Source organism: Athene cunicularia (assembly GCF_003259725.1).
Source record: "Athene cunicularia isolate RWA chromosome 4 unlocalized genomic scaffold, athCun1 chr4_part1, whole genome shotgun sequence".
NCBI lineage: Eukaryota > Metazoa > Chordata > Aves > Strigiformes > Strigidae > Athene > Athene cunicularia.
This window is the reverse complement of record NW_020799098.1, coordinates 13165170-13186029: the sequence shown is the minus strand read 5'-3', so window position 1 is coordinate 13186029 and position 20860 is coordinate 13165170. Positions and strand designations below refer to the sequence as shown.

The 20860-nt window shown below is 38.4% G+C and overlaps 1 protein-coding gene across 1 annotated transcript in view; it reads left to right on the top strand.

The window, feature by feature from the left end:
* STK32B (serine/threonine kinase 32B) overlaps positions 1-20860 on the top strand; it is a 177295-nt gene that overhangs the window by 151145 nt on the left and 5290 nt on the right. Inside the window, exon 11 of the mRNA XM_026846779.1 lies at positions 459-523. Within this exon, the coding sequence (XP_026702580.1) occupies positions 459-523 (65 nt within the window). The remainder of the gene's footprint in view (positions 1-458; positions 524-20860) is intronic.

Genomic DNA, 20860 nt, shown 5'->3' with positions numbered 1-20860 from the left:
TACAAGGAGTATTTATCCACTGCTAGTACCAAAAATGAAAAGTATGCAGTGAAAAACTCATTATTTACAAATGTTTTAAAGCTGTCTCTTGTGTCCCATGTAGACTAATTGTATAAACAGTCTAAACTTCTGAGAAGATTAAGAAATAATCATTTTCCAGACTTGAATTTTCATTTCGGTGAGGTTTTATAAATTCTGTTGCTACTCTAATGATTTTGAATGTTCATGCAAGCTGTTCTTAGAGCTATCAGGCATAAAAATACTCAGGAATTCTTTGCAGGGAACTTCTTCCAAAAGAAAGAAAGATTGATTTTGCTATCATGGTCCACTTTTGAAGAGTCTTCAAAATGGCTTCTGATAGTACTCATTCACAAGCCTTTTTGTTCAGTATTGTTTCTGTTGTGATTTTTGTCTATGATTTTCCATCTTTTTTAATCAACTTATGCTGTTTTTTAAAGAACGTACACCTGCAGCAGTGCTTGGAAACCGTTAGGAAAGAATTCATCATATTCAACAGAGAGAAGTAAGTGCATTTTTTTAATGCCTGTTTAGCATTCACTACCAAAATTAATTTGAGAACTATTATTTTTTTTCTCCCAGTGATGATAGCAGCAGGGGCTAAAAGGCTGAATTTCCATTGATTTCTTCCTCTTATAGTCTCTGATGTGATGGTTTTGTAGTTCTTCCATCTCTCAAAGCAAGCAGAAATGCTTGTGGTAAAAGTGTGTTAGAGAAAGAAGGTAAATGTCACTGACACTCCCCAGAGAAACTGTTAACAGTTAAGTAAGGGGAATACAATACAAGGGGCTACTTTTTCACAACTTGAACAAAACCAATGGAAGTGATAACTCATGCAATTTTAATGATAGGAACTGCAGTGTTCTGTATGAAACACTATTCATACTTCACCACCATAAAAAAGTTTATTTCAACGTTAGTTATTTCAACAGAGCTAAATATTAAAAGTATATCAGACATGAAGCAAGTGATCCATACTCTAAGTCAGCCAGAATTCGCAGACACACAAGTCTGAATCCCAAGGATTTCAACAACCTACATGGTCCAGTTAATGCACTGCATTTCACATAGTTTACTGTGTTTCAGTTGCAGTAGGTATAGCTCATAACAGGGGAGGTTTTTGTGTGTTTTGTCAAATTATTGCATTTCATCCAAGTATATTCAGTGGCTTTATTTGACCCAATTACATCTCCTAGCCTTTGTAATGGAGTTGTGAAATGCTAGAAATTAATTAAATGTTGTGACTGTCTTACTTAATGCTTACAATGCAGGCAATTAGTCTTCTGTAATTACAACCAGGAAAGGGATTGTCAGCATTGCACAGTTGGCATGATGTCATGAAGGAAATTATGCCATTGATAAGCCCGTTTTTCCTGTTACAATCTCTGTGACATGTCTATGGCCAATACTGACTGCTCAAAGAAACTACAGCAAGGACTTACAAAGAAAAGGAAGGTGCAACAGATTCTTCATGTTATTTTGTACAGTCTCTAGCACAAAAGATTCATATGCTTATGTAAGAGCCATAAATAAGAAAAGCCAGACCAAGTCAGTTACTAAAAGCTTTCCAGAAGGGTCTTGGTGGACTTCTCTGAATCAGTTCTAGTATCAGTGAACTAGGGAATGGCTGAACTTTGTAGGAGTTTTATTAACCCACAAAAACCATTAAGATAATAATAACAAGATAATAAAATTATTAAGATAATAATAATGAGACTAGAAAAAATATAGCACTGATTAATGTGTTTCCAAGATGTTGTTCACACAAGTAGTTCATTTCCAGAGTCATATATCAAGGAAACCCAGTATACAACAATATTTGAAAGATAAAATAAAATACCAGATTTGTAAAACACTTTCAAAATACCATTGTGTGTGTTCACTAGCACTGAACAATTTATTTTGACATGATATTACTGTGTTATTGTTAAATCTTTTTTAGCAGTGCATAAGAAGTTTTTTTTTTTCATTTGTTTCATGTTACACAATTACAATAACAACACAAGCTAGAAAGAACTCTGAGAGGCTGATAAGAGATCAAGGATAAGTTTAAATGGAGTACAAGTAAAATGGAAGCAAAAGATTAAATGCTTGCACTTCATTCAGAACAGCATGTGTTTTGATCATTGTTCAATTGGCTTTGACAAGGTTAAGGAAAAATATTTAGTATAGATCTACAACAGATACTGCATTGTCTAAAGCCAGATCACAGTAATTTCTTATTTAAATGGTCTTACAGCTGAGGAAGTACATGGAGAGACTTCTGTAATACCTTTCAAAGACAAAAATATTAATAAGAGGGGAGGCAGAGGTGAAGTTTTTGAAGTACTAAGTGAATTCAAGTTAATGAGAACAAAATAAGAGCAACGACAGACACAAATATCATACCGAAGAGAAGAGGCTACACAGTATGTGCCAGAATAATTCATAGTGGGTTTCCTTAGACCTTTCTAGGGCCTCAAGGCTGTATGTACAGGCTGAGGTTGTGTTTACATGGATTTCCAAAGCCACGTGGCTGATCAAGTTCTTAAGGAACAGCTGCTGATACTGAAAGACATGAACTGTTCCTATGAACACAATTTCCAATAATATGTGATCATATCATTAGGTGAGGTGCCAATCCCAAACAGGGCTTTAAATCAGTCTCAGATTAAAGCAACCAGATGTTTTCATATTCCTCCACATTTCTCTGCTCTGAGCAGAATTGCTTATCTAGTCCAGCTATTTGAAAATATCTGCGTACTTCCTTAGATATTCATTATATTCAGTTACAAAAATCAGCTTGTTATTGTGACTTAAGCCTTTTGCTCAGTTTACTTCAGTGGCACAGAACACTGCATAAAACCTAAGAAAGTGTGAAAAAAATTAGCTCATCTTTCAAGGGAAAGGATGAGAATCCCCAAACTAAAAGATTCAAGGAAAAATTTCAGACATTTCTAACTGAGCAATATAAAGTCATGAAGTAATGTGTAGTTGAGTGCTGTATTAACCATCCCAGTTCCACAACATTTTGCAATCCAATACTTGTAAAATATCTGTTATGAAAAGCAGAATCTGTTTTTATTCAATGTCTTGCTGGTACTTCCAGACTGTGTCTCTTTTTCACTACATATCTTTCATCCCGTAAGATACTGCAAATCTTGAAATATGCTATATTTATTTTCTTTCCAAGAATCTTGGGAAACTATCAGAAACTCTGAGATTACAGATAAGGGTGGGAGAAAGGTAGAGAAAAGACTTACTAGGTTAATAATAATTTAAGAGACTGAATGAAGTAACTCAATAGTTTAAGTTAATGACAACAGAGACAGAATGTGCACATTTTCACTTTTTTATTGCTTTGTGCAGTTAATTTATTGGAAACTGATATTTATAGGAAAGTTTTAATCCAGATGAGAGCATGAGGAAGACAAGTCCACTTTAGCTTAACCAAGCTTCCAAAAGAGTAAACTCAGTTAAAAAGGGTGATGTTTTTCCAGATTACTTTACCAGAAGCATTCGGGCAACATACCTTATCAGTAAGTCTTACAATGTCCTTGAATGCGATTTGTTTGGTTGGACTATAGTTTAACTATGTGGCTGATATCTATGGTTTGAACAGTTATGAGAAGATGAAGGATTTGAAGAATTAAAAAGAAGTAGGATGTTATATAGAGTCAGAGAGCATAAAGATACACTGCAGAATAAGAGCAAATGTGTTTGTTAAAATAGGAATTAGGAAAGGAGAACTCTGTGCTGTGATATTACCTGGTTTTTGTTTGTTTGTTTGGTTGTTTTTTTATATTGGATTTAACTGTACAAGGCTTCTTGGACAAAGTATAGTCAGTGATTATCGGCAATGGGTAACAAAATTTAGGTTTGTATATCTTTACTTACACACTCCTGATTACACAGCATCTCTGTTGATACTATTCAGAATTCACTGGGGAGATGAGGACAAATGGAGGGAAGACTAGCTATTCCCAGTTTCTCTGTAAAAAAGGTCAGAAAACAGAGAACCCTATCAAATAGAAAAGTTTCCAGAAGGTGAAATAAAACCATTTTCCTAAGATTTACATAAGTGCAAAAGACTGTTCTGTGTACTAAAATGGCAGTTATAGAAGAGAAGTCCAGGTGTAGTTCTGTGATTCATTTTAGCTAAGCATGTTCTCATTAGTGATAACCTTATAAATTTGTGAAATCTGAAGGGAAGGGAATACTGCTTTCATATCTGCAAAATGGACCCTGAATTTTCCAAAGTCTTTCTGTGAAGTCTCTCCTATGATACACCATTTCTTCTAATAAAAGAATTAAGGAAAACTGAATCTGGACCATGTTCATCTTCCACACTCAGTGTAATTTCCTCTTGGAGCACTCATACAAATCCAAAAAACAGAATAGCATACCAGTAGCAGCTTTAGGAATGTACAGCATTCACAGGTTGAAAATACTTCCTACTCCATGTAAAATGGCTAAGCTGTTCTGAAGAGGTAGCTTAATGCCTTCGTTTGTGCAGGAAACATTAATCATCCAGAATGAAATCTTTTTCACTGTAATCAGATTTTATCTTGATTTTATTCATCCAGTGCTTTGGATACCACAGTGTCTGAAGTGTCACTAGATGGAAGGCCTTATTCTTATTAACATCAATATTTCAGTGGATATGAGCTACAAATTGAAAAAAAAAAAACCACAACAACAACAAAACAAACAAACAAACAAACAAACAAAAACCCACAAAAAAAACCCCACAGGTGTATGTGATCTGTCCACACTGACATTTTCTTTCAGTACCTTTACAACACAGGTACATGTTGTACTGATCCAAAGTAAAATAACATAGGAAAATCCTTTTACAACCCGTTTGAATATGGCACAGGAAATATTATATTTTCTTCTTAAGAGTCTCAGTAAAATCTCATGCTTAGCTTTGAGCGCATAAACTATATAAACTGTGTTCTAAAAATGGTCCATGCACTTGGTCTTAGCTGGAGAATATTATCTGAAGTTTATTTCAGGGATTTATTTGGTTCCTTTTGCTGGCAAATGATTTTTCTGCGTTTAAATCTATTTCTACCGATAGATGCTTTATTATATCTATAAATTCAGCATCGAACATTCTGCAGTGTCTGAATGTGTATTCCCATAGACTTCAGCAACTTTTCAAGAACTTAATCTCATTTAGAAGTGCTGGGGGGGAGAAAGATTGTACAAGTAAAGCCACACTGTTCATAGCTTTATTAAAAAGCTGAGCACAGATTATTTTGCTTTTTTTCTGATGTTATCACTAAACAAATCTTCACATACATCTACATCTGTTTATGATGTCAAAAACCTGAAATAGCCAAAAATGAAGAAATATATTCAATACTTGCTTGTAGTAGTATCACATTTCTTACCCTTTTTGATTCCTGAGTCTCTTCTTCTCCCTGAAAGATGTCTTTAAGATTAAAGAGGTGAGCAAACAAAGAACAAAGGAGAAAACACAGGAAATATCTTCTCCTCAGGCAAAATAATCCTTCAGTTAGATGCTTCACAAACTTTTCATCAAAATTATCAGCCTGCTAATGAAAGTAAAATCATATAGCCACCTTTTAATGAGTAGAATATGTATTTCATATATCGAATGTACATGAAAATGGGTTCTAATTTGGCAAAACTAGCTTAATAAATGCAATGGAGCAATAAGTAAAATATCTACATTTTTAACAATTCTAGTGGAAACTTTCAAAAACTTACTAATGATTTTGAAGTTGGAGGTTTTTTTACTTCATAGTAATATCCTGCATAGCATAGCATTGCTATAATATTCAGCTATCTAGTCCCTGTTGATCTGAACAAGCTTGCCTCTTTCCTAAGTTACTAGTACACCTTATTTCTCTTTTCAGTTATTTTTTCAGTGTAACCACACTAAAAAGTTCTGCCACAAATTGAAGCAGTCAGATGTCTGCTGCACATTTCCCTCTCTTTTCCTACTATATATATTCCTACTATTTGGCCATACCTAGTTCTTTAGTTAAAAGGTACTGAACAGCTCTAGGTGAACAGACAGCTCTCTGTTTGCAGAATAAACAGCAAAAGTTGAGAGAGCATACTTCAAGCCTACTAAGATGCTTAAAATCATGTTGTCTGATTTTGTCCATATCATAGGTGAAAAGCTTACTTAATATTCTCTGCATTGGTTATAAGATCATATTAATGATCTTTCTCTTTGTAGTTCCTTTTTTTTTCTCCTTTCAATTGTCTTTTGGGATTCAAATCCAGAGTCCCTGAGTGCTCTCTTTCATTTTAGTTTGATTGGAATTGAATATTCATAATGGTTTGCAGTATACCTCATTGAATGTACTTTTCTTAATAGGTATTTTATGTCACTTGGTGTGTCTGGAGATATTTATATTATCATAATTCTCATAATATCTAAATGCATTTTGGATGAGTCTACAGAACAACTTTTCTTGTCACTTCTGCTGACCTTAATTCAGTTTAAATCCATCTCTTTCTGAGCATTTCAAGTGGTTGCACTGCTCTTCACTGATCTCTTTTTGTCCCTTTTGTAGTGGATATGTCTGCTTTTGGAGATTGCTGCTGCAATCTCACCTAATTAGGAAGATGATGTTCTGAACATGAACCTGGTTTGGTTTTGGGCACTAGTAACTGTGTTTGGTCACACAAGTCCTTTCACTTCTGCCTTTTGATTCTGCTCATTATTACTGCCTTGGAATTACCAGTCCAAATGTCACTCCCAGTGAGACAAGCTGTCTGAAGTTTTGAGCATAGCAGGTCCAAGCTGATAATTTTTATGTAGGTGTTGAGGAGTATCTGGAATCTCATTTTCAAAGCCTACCAGGAAAAATGGTCAAAGTTTTCTCAAGCAAGTAACCATACCATTGTAGAGGCTACACGTTACCAAATGGACATCGAATTTTGGGAATGAAAATTTGTGTGTGGGTGCATATATCAGAGCATTCTCTGTGCCAAAACATGGTCCTGGAAGGATCAAGATAACAGATGCAGATCCTCAGCACCATAGGCCAGCAATGCATTTCCATTTACAGAAAACTAAACACAAATACACCTCATAAAAACTAATTACATGTCAATTCATAGGCAGCGAAAAGAAAAATCTTCTTTTACACATCTCAGACTTTGGAGAAGAACGAAAACTGTATGATTCTGAGCACCATGTAAGATTATTTTTTCATAGGTTATAGGGGACAAATTTTATCTATGATAAATCAATGCTGCATAAGAGTTCATGACTGTTCAGTGATCATAGGGAATTGCCTTCATGATTTCTCTCCATCTCTCTTCATGTCCTGCACTAACATAATTTCTCAATTGTTAAGATGTCCATAAATTAAGTGTGAGTTATGAAGACTGAACTCATCCTGTTTTAGGAAAGCATTTTGGAATCAGTTGCTGAAGCAATGCAGCAACAAGCCAGAAATGATATAACATTATCATTGCTAGTCATTCTAATACTTTGTGTATCTCTGTTGAATTTATTCATAAATGCATTTGAAAGGAAGGGGAATGGTGAGGTGACAAAGTCTACTTATCAGATACTGATACCAGAGTAGTCAGAACTAAATCTAACTGCAAAGAACTACAGTAGATAATGATAGTCACGGTTCTGAGTTGCAGGGTAATAAGAAAATGGCAGCTGAAATTCAGTACTGCTAAATGCAGTGTTAGGAAAAAGATAATCTAAACTTTACCTTTAGGACAATAGACTCTAAATTAGCTTCAGTTATGAAGGAGGGAGATTTTGAAAAGAGCATGGATAACACAGTGATTAGTGGACAACTAAAAGGTTTTAATAGGTTCAGAACTGCAAGGAAAGCCACAGAGAAATGAACATCAGGATGTCATTGTGTATTTACAGAAATACGTTCATATACACACAGCTGAATCTTCCATCCCATGTACAGTTCTGCTTCCTTATCTCAAAAAAGTTACAGAGGACTTAGATTAGTTGCAAAAAAAAAAAAAAAAACAGGATTGACCAGAGCTGTGGCATGGCTCACACTGAAGGATTTCATAGACTTGAACTAGTTTAAACTCAGAGAATAGACAACTAAAAAGACAGATACTGACTAATAATATGTTATGAAACTTATTGAGATGACCAAGCAATTCACTCTTTCTGGTAACTCAAGGTCTCAAAGTTATCGGACTGTAGGTTTAAAAGAAAATAAAACATGCTTTTTGTGTGTGTGTGTGAAATGCAGCATGTTGCAGAGTGATGTTTTGGATGCTAAACATATAAAAAGATTCAGAAAAGGATTAATTAATGGGAGAAAATCCACCAGGGTCCATATGATGTTACACTTCCAATGCACTCATTAGTTTGGGAAGTTTGGAAATATCAGAAGGGGAATGTGCCACAGCAGGCATTTGTCTCCATTCAGCTTGTTGTCTGACAGTGTCTACTAGTGTCTGAAATGGGCCACTGAGAGATGGGATCCTTTGTTAGATAGAACAGCTGGTTATGTATTTTTATGCTTTCTCTCTGCTTATAAGGTCTCCATCTTCATATAGAGTCTTCATAATAGTACAAGGGTTGCACAGTAAAATGTCCATATATATGTGTATATGTATGCATATATTAAAGTACATATATACATATCAATTTTGGAAATAGGGAAAGTAAAGCAAACTTAGGGCAGTAAGACATTTAGGTAAGATTCTCATTGTCCCTTGCTGTGTGTCAAGGGACATCAGGCATCAATCCCCTGGGAAGTCCTCAGAGTTGTGAAACCCAGATGGAGATCATTTTCCTGTGTCCCACCTGGGGCATAATACATACTCCTGTTGTGGGGGCACCTTAGTGACTAGCCTAAGCAGCTTGGTGTTCAATACAGTGGCTTCTGTGGATCCCTGTGTTAGGCGTCCATCTTCACCATAAATTGTGTAGGGAGGTGTGGCGATTAATTAATGGCTGAGAATTACACTATGTGATCATCAGTGAGCTACTGGCTAAGTCTCCTTTGGGGATGTCCATCCTTCAGTGAATGAAAGAGCTGCACAGTTAATGACTTCTTGTGATTCTATGTTTTGGACTTTGGCATGAGAAATAGGTGGAGAGAGATAAGCCATCAGATAGACCAGTACAGGCTGTGGTTATTCCCTGGAAACTCACAGGCTCTGATTTCTGGAAGCCTGCTACTGTGAGGAGAAGGGTAGGGCTGAACCATCCTCCTCCCAGATGCATATTCCAGTCTGAGAATCTTTATGGTCAGGTCCCAATAATCAGGCAGATCCAGACTAGCTTTTGTGGTGGGTTGACCCTGGCTGGACACCATGTGCCCACCAAATCTGCCCTACCACTCCCCTCCTCAGCTGGACAGGGGAGAGAAAATATAATGAAAGGCTTGTGAGTCAAGATAAGGACAGGGAGAGATCCCTCACCAATTACTGTTATAGGCAAAACTGACTTGGAGAAATTAGTTTGATTTATTACCAATCAGATCAGAGTAGGATAATGAGAAATTAAAACAGATCTTGAAAACACCTTCCCCTCCATGCATCCCTTCTTCCTGGACTTAACTTCACACCTGATTTTCTCTACTTCCTCCCCCTCAGAAATGCAGGAGGATGGGGTGCAATGGTTGCAGTTAGTTCATCACACGTTGTTCCTGCCACTCCTTTCTCCTCATTGGAAGGACTCCTCACTCTCTTCCCCTGATCCAGTGTGGGTTCCCTCCCACAAGAGACCGCCCTCCACAAACTTGGCCAGTGTGTGTCCTTCCCCCAGGCTGCGGTTCTTCATGAATGCCCCAGCATGGGTCCCTGCCATGGGCTGCAGCCCTTCAGGCCCAGACTGCTCCAGTGTGGGACCCCCACGGGCTCACAAGTCCTGCCAGCAAACCTGCTCCAGCGTGGGCTCCTCTCTCCCCATGGGTCCTGCCAGGAGCCTGCTCCAGCACAGGCTGCCCACGGGGTCACAGCCTCCTTTGGGCATCCCCGTGCTGTGGCGTGGGGCCCTCCCTGGGCTGCAGGTGGAATCTGCTCCCCCGTTACGCCCCCGGGTGCAGGGCACAGCTGCCTCACCATGGGCTGTGCCACAGGCTGCCGGGGAATCTGCTCCGGTGCCTGGAGCACCTCCTGCCCTCCCGCTTCTCTGGCCTGGGTGTCTGCAGAGTGGTTTCTCACACATATTCTCACTCCTCTTTTCTGACTGCTGTTGGTGTTGTGCAGCAACATTTTTTTCCACTTCTTAAATACGTTATCCCAGAGGCGCTACCACTATTGCTGATGGTCTCGGCTTTGGTGGGTCTGTCTTGGAGCCGTCTGGCCTTGGCTGTATTGGACGTAGGGGAAGCTTCCAGCAGCCTCCCACAGAAGTCATCCCTGTAGCCCCCCCACTACAAAACCTTGCCACACAAGCCCAGCTTTTCACATACCTTAATTCTTAAATTATTGACTGTACATCTCTCACGGAGCTGCAGTTTCAATTAGAGATGCCACATCAAGGAAATCGGTGATGCTACACAAGTAGGTTGCCACAGCTAATGTTTTCCTCATTCACCTCTGAACCAGGATCGTATTCTCAGCACCAGAGGAGAAGTATGAAAAGCAAAAAGAAGAAATGAGATGGGATTGAATGGCCACATCTCAGTGACGGCTGGCTGCCCTTTTGCCCAGTCCTGCTTTGCTGTGGCAGTCTGTCACACCAGTTCTCTATCACAGAGCTGCAGGCACATGCATCACCAGCACTGCAAAGGCAGCAGGCATTTCACAGGCAGCACATTATTATTTGTCTTTAAATTCTCAGTCTGTTAGCAAAATTATGCTTGTTTCTGTGATCGCTGTTTGGTAACAGGCCTCTTCACTTCCACTGTAAATTCTTCCTGCCCTGAGTTCCAGGGTCTCGGTCAGGATAGCAGTGGCTGAGAATATGTTTCCAGTAAAGTAGATCTAACTCTAGGTGCTGATGAAGAATTGTCCTTCTCCTGGTATATCTCATTTGGACTTGACCCAAAGGACCACTTACCTTGAAACTTTCACCAGAAGAATAAAGGAAGAGAATATTTTAAAGCAACTCCAGTGATCTATCCATCTGCTGATGGCTGAACAAAAGGGTGAGCCTGCATCCTTCAGGATACACACCAAAGGCAGGATAGGAAATGAATGTCTTTCTTGAGAGTGAGTTTTGGCCCACATTGGTGAGTAATGTCTTTACTCATGGGCAAGTGCCTGTAGGATTTAAACCAGATTCTGGCTAACTAGAAAGAAATTTTTTTCCCTGTGGTCCCACAAAGGCTAATAACCAATAAGTTACTGGGAAGTTTCATAGCTGTTTTCCTGTTCCTTGTACATATGGATCTACAGACATATCTAAACTGGAAAAACCAGTTCATTTAAAAATATAGCTGAACAAGACAAATATTGTTTAGGATGCACCTGGTCTTAGACTGACAATAACCCACTTCTAAAAGACACCTATTTTACTAGTCTGAACATGGTTTTAATGTTAGCGTTAATCAGTTGTTTTAGTCTCATTTTCTTAAATGGCTGCACATCATTCGATGTTTTCATTTATTTACTTCATCTCTTCAGTCTTATTTTGCTTTATCAATTCCCAGGGTAAATCTGAAACCTCATGACATTGCAGGTCAACATGCTACAGCATCCAGTATAATTTGTCACTTGACTTCCACATGCTAGTATTTCACATGTCACTCACACCGTATGCGCACCTGAACCAATTATGCTTGATTATAAATTGCTGGTTGATAGAAAATTATATTCACAGGCATTTACTGGGTGTAATTACTCAGCAGGAACTATCAACCTGAATCAATTACCCATGGTGTAAGCATATTTCCCCAAGGATTTTTGAAAAAGGTAGGAGTAAATATCATGAGTGTCAGTGGTACAAAAAGACATCCGTGCTACATGGAGATACTTCCTCCAAAATTTTACTTTCCACATTCAGCTGTAACAAAGCATAACTTCTAGTCTGTGTGTCAGTCATTTAAATTTAAATGGAGTTAAAACAGGGTTATTTGAATGATTACATGGTAATCTACTGAGTTATGAAAACACGTATGTCAGAATGTATTAGGAAAACAGACCTGAGATGATGACTGTTTCTACTGAAGTAGTCAGTACCAGCAGTACACATTTGAGGTCAAAGACAGACTGAGTTAAATAGTGGTTAGACGCACAACAACTCCTACCCCAAAGGGTATAGGCAAGATTTTCAGAGGTATCTGAAATAAATGGGAATTAGATGACGAAGTATTTTTCAGGATACAGCCCAAGTCATGCAGAAAAGCCACTGCTGGCAGACCCAGAGTCTGAATATGCCACAGGCACATCTGCATGGATGAGCAGGCAATTGCACCCCTGTGCTCCTTGGTGACTTCACTACCCAGCTCTTGGCAGTGTTTATCAGTGTGTGCTGTGTTCCAGGCTGATGGGACTATTCAATTTCTGCATGCCTGAACAGTGTGGGTGTAAATTAGCTCTAATCCAGAAGTAACTGCTCTGCTAAGCAGTGCAGTATGTGGTGAGCTTATACAGCTGCTAGACAGGAAAGGCCTTGAATCTGTGGTTCAGAGGGGAAAGGTATGTTACAGATGTGAATTTTGGAAGTTTTAGAGCTATACTTGCGCAGATAATACCATTATTTTTGGTGAACTTGGTATCAAATTATTGTCCTGACCTAGTGTCAATATTTTGATTTATAGTAAAAATGGAATCATATGCAAGAAATGTGAAGCCATACCTACAGAATGGATTGTTTATTCTGAAAAGTCTCAAACTCAGGGAAATCTTCCTTCACATATGCTACTCAACATAGGTAGTTCTGAGAGATGTCAAAGGCTGGTCTGTCAATCAGCCTGCTGGTTTACATGCCAAGTCCTGCTTGGTCTTTCTGGTTTGTTCTTGTTGGTCATGCTGACTTGATGGCTAGGAGAGCTTCTGATCTTTCTTTGATGTTGTTCCGGACATGGTATGCCATTCTGCAACCATGGGCTGCATGCCTTGTTCCTAGTGCATCACCTTGCATTTAACAATATTTTTCTAGAGATGCAACAAGACTATATTCCTTTAAACTAATCAATTTTAAAATAATTTATTTAGTTTAAGCTCCTTTAGTAGTCAGTGAAGAGAGACTTGTATCACCCAAGGTTGTTCGGCAACACATGTTAGATGACTTTGGAACTAATTAATCTATGTTAGTGCCTCTATTTATCCTGTAGAGAGAGCCTGAACTAATTTTTCAGTTGTGTACATTTAGCTGGCATAAAATCCAACCCACAGTTGCAGGCTTATTTCATTTCTTGAAAACTAAATGCCTAGCTGCCAGTCCAACAGGCACAGGTGGTTTGCTCTTGTGTCTGCCTGCTCTCTCTGAGGGCCAGGTAATTAAGGGCATCTCCTACAACTAAACACCTCTTGCCAGGCAACTGCATTTGAGCCATGTGTACCTAGCCATGGGGGCAGGAGGCCAAGAACAAGCAAGTTGTAAATGTGAACAATATCAAGAAGAGCTAAAGACTCGTGACATTCACTCTTAGTGATTTGATGAGGTTTCTACTTGGACTCAGGTCTCTCAAAATACTTACCTCTTATTACAAAAATACACAGAAGCATTGTGTTTCATTTAAAGATGCTCTGCATGTGTTGGTTCTCTACACAGACTCTAGAATGAGGGGAAATTATCTGAGCTTAGAGACTCTAATTTTCAGTTTGGAGTTGTGTGACTCAGCGCTGACGTTGCTGAGTGATGAGTGTTGATTCTGCTCCAGTTGGTCCTTAAGGCTGCTGGTCTGCCCCAAGCTTCCTCTAATGCAGAGCAATATTGTGCCTTCCTTGTTTACTTGAAAATAATTAGCAAAATCATACACTTTTCAGTGTTTTCTGTTTTCCTGAGAGCACTACTGAGATCACTTTGAGCAAGCTAAAGAAAAGAAAATCCCACTATTAACTCTGCTATGGTTACTTCTCCCCCATTAGGTGTAAAGAGGGTTTTTTTAATAAAAAAGAGCATTTTGAGATCACTTTAATTAACTATATAAATAGCTAGTTTAATTAATCAGATCTCCACAGTTGGAATTCTTCTGAATTCTTCCTCATTTTTGGGGTGTTTAACTCTCCTTCTTCCATTTCTACTCTTTTTTTTGTTCTTATCCTGCATTTTCCACTTTTCTTGTTGTTTTCTGCCTATTTTTTAAAGGCAGAATATAGGCAATCTTCCATACTGCTCAGCTGTTAGTATGCTCCCTGGCATAATTTTTCCCAGGCCAAAATCACTCTCTGAAGGAATTCCCTTCATGTTTTAGAGGCTAGCATAGACCAAAAGCTGCCTAATAGGCAGCTGTAATACAACTGTGTTCTGAAGATTAGAGAGTTTAGCCATATGGACTCAAGACAGCCTGTTCCACTTTGTTTCCAGGCATCAATCCTTGCACCATTTTACCTTCTGGTGTGAATGTAACTGACGCCTAAAATACAGAAATGACATTCCCATGAAGCAGTCTATTCCCTGCCTGTCATGAGAACCCTCCCGGGTACTGCTGAGGAATGAGAAGTGGATGAATAGTTTGGCAGATGTTCAGGTTACCGGATAACTTAATCTTATGCTATGCAGGATTATTGTATCAACTAGTTCTGATATATGTTGCTATGAAGTCAGAGCACTTCTTTTGAAATTGGGAAATTTTGCAGAATTTGGCCAGAGACTTACCTCTCTGTTCACGTGTCCTAACCATATGCCAACTCCTAACCCTGCACCCTGGTGTCCTTGGGAAGCAAACCTGAGCATGAAAGGGCAAGATGGGACCTGAAGCTCACACCAACAGGATGTGCAAAATCCAGGAGTATCATATTTGTTCTTTTTTGTTAGCATGTTTCCTTAAGATTTACACTGAACAAAGTCTGGTGTTTTCTTTTTTATAGATTAAAATGTAAAATAAGCAAATTTCCTGAACTTCTATTCAACTTATTGGCTTATTCTTTTCTAACTTTCTGAAAAAGAAAGCAAATACAGGAATTTTCACTCATTTCTGATATATTTGGTGGCTATTTGGTTTTGAAAAGTAAGAATTCTCTTTCCGAATGTGCATATTCAGTTAAAAATAACCTGATCAGGATGCTTTTCTCACTTCTTTCTTCTTTTTTTATTTTACCTTTTCACTAAAAAAATGTGGTTGAATGAAAACCTGGCAGATGAGAACTAGTAAGCAGAATAATGGAGATATAAGAGAAAGAATAACACTCATTTACAATTGTAATCTACTGCCAGCTTCTTCAATTTTCACAAAAATAGAACACAACAAAGAACCCATTTATAAGAGAAACCATTAAAAATGCAGACAAAAAATTATTAAGGGTCCATGTATCAAACTCCATTCTTATTCCCCACGGTGGCAGCCAGATGACAAGCCAAGCTGGTTATTGGCCCAGAAATCATGCTCAGTTATCAATATTTCTACTGTCTGCCTGCAATTGATGTTAAATGATGGCAGAAAAATAATGGGGGAAGTTTTCAAAGCAGAGTATAAGATACACATGCATATAACACATTATTTTTGAAAATATATGTGCACACTGCAGCACCTACATACTACTGCCAAAAAAGTGCCCTGATTTTGTAATATGTGGACGTTTAATGATGTGCATGACCTCCTATCAAGCTTAAATAAGGGATTTTACAAAATATAAGGTTTTTCATGAGCTTGGGGAAGTGTTGGTTTTTTTTTTCTGGTTAAAGCATGAAAGATTGTGGGTGCCATGAACATTTTTAATCAGTGTCAAACCAAGGGAACAGTCTTTTGGGTACTGATCCAGAAAATGAACTGATATGACCAACAGGTTAGCTTTCACCTGTCTACCACCTACTTGTCACTGAACACTCATTATTTAGGTCGGAAAGGTAAACCAAAACATGTGCCTTCTCATGATTGTTATACCAATATGTAGAGTTTAAGCTATGCAGCAGCTTTCTGTTTGTACTTTCTATCACACTCCAGGTTCCCAGTACCAAAGGCTGGACTTTGAGGTGACAGTGTGAGTCCTTTTGAGTCTTCACAGTCCAAATCCTTCTGTTCTTTCTCAGAACAAGTTGCTCTGCATAAAACCACTCCAAAATGTGAGGAACACAGGGATATACTCTGTACTTGTTCCACAAGGAGTAAATAAGCAAGTCTTACTGCTACAGTTAGACTCCAAAATCCCATTAAGTCTTTCTTTTTACACCTTTTGGCTGGAAATAAAGGAGATGGGTGGGAACATAGTTTGTGGAGCCCTGGAGTGCCACAAATTTACCAAATTGTTTGGGTTGAGAGTTTCATCTTTGTGAAACAAAGCAGGGAATCCAGTTCTGATGAGGGATACAACCCTCATCAGGGTTGTATGATGAGGGATACAAGCCACTAACCATCACCATTTCTTTAGAAAGCAAATTATGGACTATTCGGTAAAACAGTGCTTAGTAATGATCAAGGCAGATTGGTTGTTATCAGGGACAGTGGTGGAGTGAGAAGAGTTAAAGCATCACAACCTTGAGGAAACATTCTTGATGACCACACCTGATTTGTTCACCCAGGCATTTTTTGCTTGTGTTTGTATACACATTTTGTTGAATCATTACCACACTGAATAAAAACTAAAATTACAAACAAATAGTGGCAGTAGCAGTGGGCACCAAACTGTGCCAAGATATCTCACTCCAGCCTTCGCTGTCTACAACTAACTACTATCTTGGCTAGACATGTAGGGTATCCCCAGTATCCCTGTGAGATATTGCTACAGTGAGGGTCCTCTTACTTTATGGAGTCCACCTCTACATCATTATAGCACTCTGTGAAAAATATTTTCAATTTGGCTGGAATTTTTCAAACTCCAGAATATCCAGAAAATTTAATTTTATGGCATAACTTCCACATTTCTATTTTCTATGACCAAGATATAACAAAACAATGCCTGTGTCTGTCACTTTCTAGTTTCTTGTAACTCCTTTACAAAATTTCTTTGTTAGACCTTTTCTGTTGAGAACAAGAAGTTCTTAGTGTTGCATTTTGACAGAATACTATCTTCCAAAGGATCTGTATTTACCAGCTGATATTCTACAAATACAAGATTTGAACATAAGGATCTTTGCTGTTTTTCTGAAATCCCTCTTGTAACTTCTGTATCTGTGCTCCAGTAGACAAAACACAGTGGCATACACAGAGATATGCAGCTGAAATAGATCCTTTCTGAGCACAGCCTCCATGACAGATATGTTATTTTCTTCTGATTTGGACATGTTCAGAATTAGCCTTCTAGAAGGCCATCTGGACAAGACATCAGCATGACTTCTGTGTAGCTGCTAAATCACAGAACTTGAGGTGGTTTTCTAACTATTTAGCAAGCTGTCTCCCAAGATCCATGAATTTGAAAAGCTAGAATAGATATGCCTTGTCTGTTCTGACCTCAGACCGTCTCCCTTGTGAAGAACAACCAGGTTAAATGTTCCACAGATTTATCTACTCTTCGGGGCTTCTTTCAGGGGATGTAAAATTTTCCATTAACAGAACTTTTTTTCCCACTCAGACTATTCTCTTTCCTCCATACCCAGGACACTGGGTTTGCAACACTGGCAAACTCACTTGCAAATTTTTTGTAATAAAAACTTTCCTATAGGACCTAATATGTGGGGGAGTCTCAGAGGAGTGGTACTTCTGCCTGGTTTGATCTCTCTTTTGTCTGTAGAAACTGTCCTCAGTGGATGCTGAGTGCATGCACATTGAAACATCCCTCATTTCTGAGGCTTCAGTTTCATACTGACAGCCTGGCAAGAACCACTGATGAGTAAATCAGCTGCACAAAAGTGTTATCATGCACCAAGGTATCTGGCCAGAGCAAACAGACGAGTGATGGGCAGTGTAACGTCCTCCATAAAGCTCTCAAGCATGGCAGCTACATTTTGTAAGCCTGATGCCACTGCTCTATATTACTATAGGGGTTTTTTGAACCAACCATTTTTCCCTCTCCTTTGAATGCCCTTCCACTGACAAATACTTGATTCAACAACCAGCACTGGAAATCAATACTGCAGGAACTCTACTATCTGATAATAAGAATCTTAAAAACCTTTCCATAGCTCACATGGACACCTTCTCTTTACAAGAAATACTGATGAAGCTCATGACTTGACTGAATGTTCCAGTTACTTTTCTTGATGCGTTCCTGCAGTGCTTGGTACAGCCTTCTTCTTCTTCACTTCTGGGCAGGAGGTTGTTCAATGCTCAGTGCCATGCCCTATCAATAATGCGTGGATCAAAGGTGAAAGGAAGGAAAACTCATCTTTTTGTTGGTTCAGCAGAACCACTCTTAATTCCCAGCATAACTGCCTCCAATACTACGTATGTATTTGTACATAACTGTCATGGAAGAAACGTAATAGACACTGTTCAAACTCATTTTCATCCTCTTCCCTGCAGGTTTTTTTTTTCATATGACTATCCACTAGAACCACTTTTTTCATTCACAGATGGCCATTTTACCATTTATTCTCAGTCAATATATTCAGCACAGGAACAGCTACCTGGTTCATATCCACAACTAAGTCCCCATCAAGCCATTCATTCTCCCTGGGCCTTTATCAAGTTATCACAGCCTGTAGCTGCATCACCTTAAAGGCAAAATAAGTCATTCACTGCAAAGCAGTTTCCTACAAATGATTTATTGCACTACTGCTGTTTTTAAACAGAATGGCCAAGACTGCATTTATTTGGCCATGATTACAGGAACCATGTCGAGGTACCCATGTTTTTGAAAAGCTGAAAACATCTGATGGAAAGTGTCCACCTCTGGCACCAAGGAATCAAGAAATCATGAACAACAGATAAAATTCATTCTACAACTGCTCTACATTTTAACTGAAGAGACTGCTTGTGCTCACACAGATGCTGTGGTGAGATTTGTTTAGGTCTTGACCTGAGCATATTTGCAGTTTGGAGATAGATTGAAATACAGACCAATTGACTTATTTTATTTTTGCTGAAATTGCAGTGGTTTAGGAGGAGGCCTTAGTCTCCTAGCAAATTTGAAATTTTGACAGTTATGTTGTCTGCAACTTTTTATCCTTTTTCATTTAACTTATCTACCAAGTAGCTTAAAACCAAACTTTAAATATTCTTCTTCACCTAGTGAACAAAACTGAGCTATTAGCTCTTCCCTGGTGGTCCCCAAGTTTGCTGCTGGGTTTCATTAGATGTTTGTGTTTTCACTTTGGCCCGCCATAGTTGTAGTAGAATTTTTTGCTTCAGTATTGTATTTTCCATGCTAGCTTTTAGCCAGTCTGCTCTCTTTACTTTTGTATTTTTATATATTCAATAATGCATATATCCATAATTACATATGCAGTATAATTACATCTTTCTTGATTATATATGCCACCTTCTTTTCTTAATCATCACAGACATCAGACTGTAATTCCCCATTTCATTCAGGCCTGTGGGGCACCGAGCAGTACTTAAGAGGCACAAAACTCTCCGCTTCCATCAGTCTCTGCAGCAGCTGCCTCAACATCTGATGTGCAACTGCAAGCGAAGTCCCACGTTGCTTGGCACATTCCCGCTCACTGCATCCTTTGCCTAATCAAGAGCTGCAAGTACAAGCCTATAATATGCTCTGTCACCAGTTTATCCAGAAAAATCTCCCATGGGCATGGGTTTGATAAGAACACAAGGTTTCAGTGGGTTTTTTGTTTCTATTTCTTAGCCACAACGTACCCAGCTCAGATGACTAGAGCTTCAAACGGTGTGAGATTTCTGGACAAATGTAATTTCCCCTCACCTTCATTCCCCTACATTTTCTCTATTTGTCAAGAGAGAAGTTGAGGCACAGAAAAGGGCTGTAATTTGTCCAAAGGGTGACAGAGGTAGAAACAAAATCGGCACCTCCTGATTCTTAGTCCAGTCCCCCAGTCCCCAGGGCACACTGGTAAGTAGATGTTAGTATTCCCATAACCCCTTACATTGAAGTCTTTAATGTAATTTTTATCACTGAATAAAGTGATAAATAAATTATTAAATAGTTAAATAACAGTTACATTTTTACTACATCATTAGGTTAATAACCTATTGCTTACTTTGATAATTTGTAAATATGGGTAGTGAACCTAGATACAGAAAATGTCTGAAAAGGGAATACAGCAAGCACTTCTAAAACAATGTATTTCTTTAGCACTTTCAAACCCCCATAACCTAATTATGCTTCAGTAATAGATCTAGGGAGTAGGGACAGGATAAAAGAAACTAATGGAAATAAATAACAATAGAATCCACCTCTGTAGAGAGTGGGAAGTTCGAGGCTGGTCAGTGGTATCATTTGAACTCAGCATGGGCTTCATTTCTCTCCTTTTTCCGCTGTCCTCCTTACATGATGCCTTTGTGCCAGTTTGAGTGGTTTTAAAAAAAAAAAAAAACAAAAATCAGAGATTTCCTGCTGTATGCTGTTATTGAGAGACTTATTATTTCCTCATTAATTTTAGCAGTACAGTAAATGCCTTCTTTTTTAGCATTTTATGAACCAAGTAAACATTAAACAAATTCAGGGAGAAAGCACTTGCATGTCTTAGAGCAACCCAATGATTCCTCAGATCTTCATACAGCCAAAATTCATCTCACTCCATTATTTAGCGGTTTGCATATGTTTGCAAGCCACAGTCTGCAACATGAGTTTCCAAGCACTGTAGCCTTTTGATGCCTATAAATTCCTTAGTGTTGTAAGGGCCAGTAGCTCAGATTCTAAGGTGTTTCAAGACTTTGTCTCTTCAGTTACTCTCCTGGTAGTCCCCTAGATCTTTTTTGAAGTCTTTCTTTATTATTATTAAAAAAAAAAAAAAAAAAAAAAAAAAAAA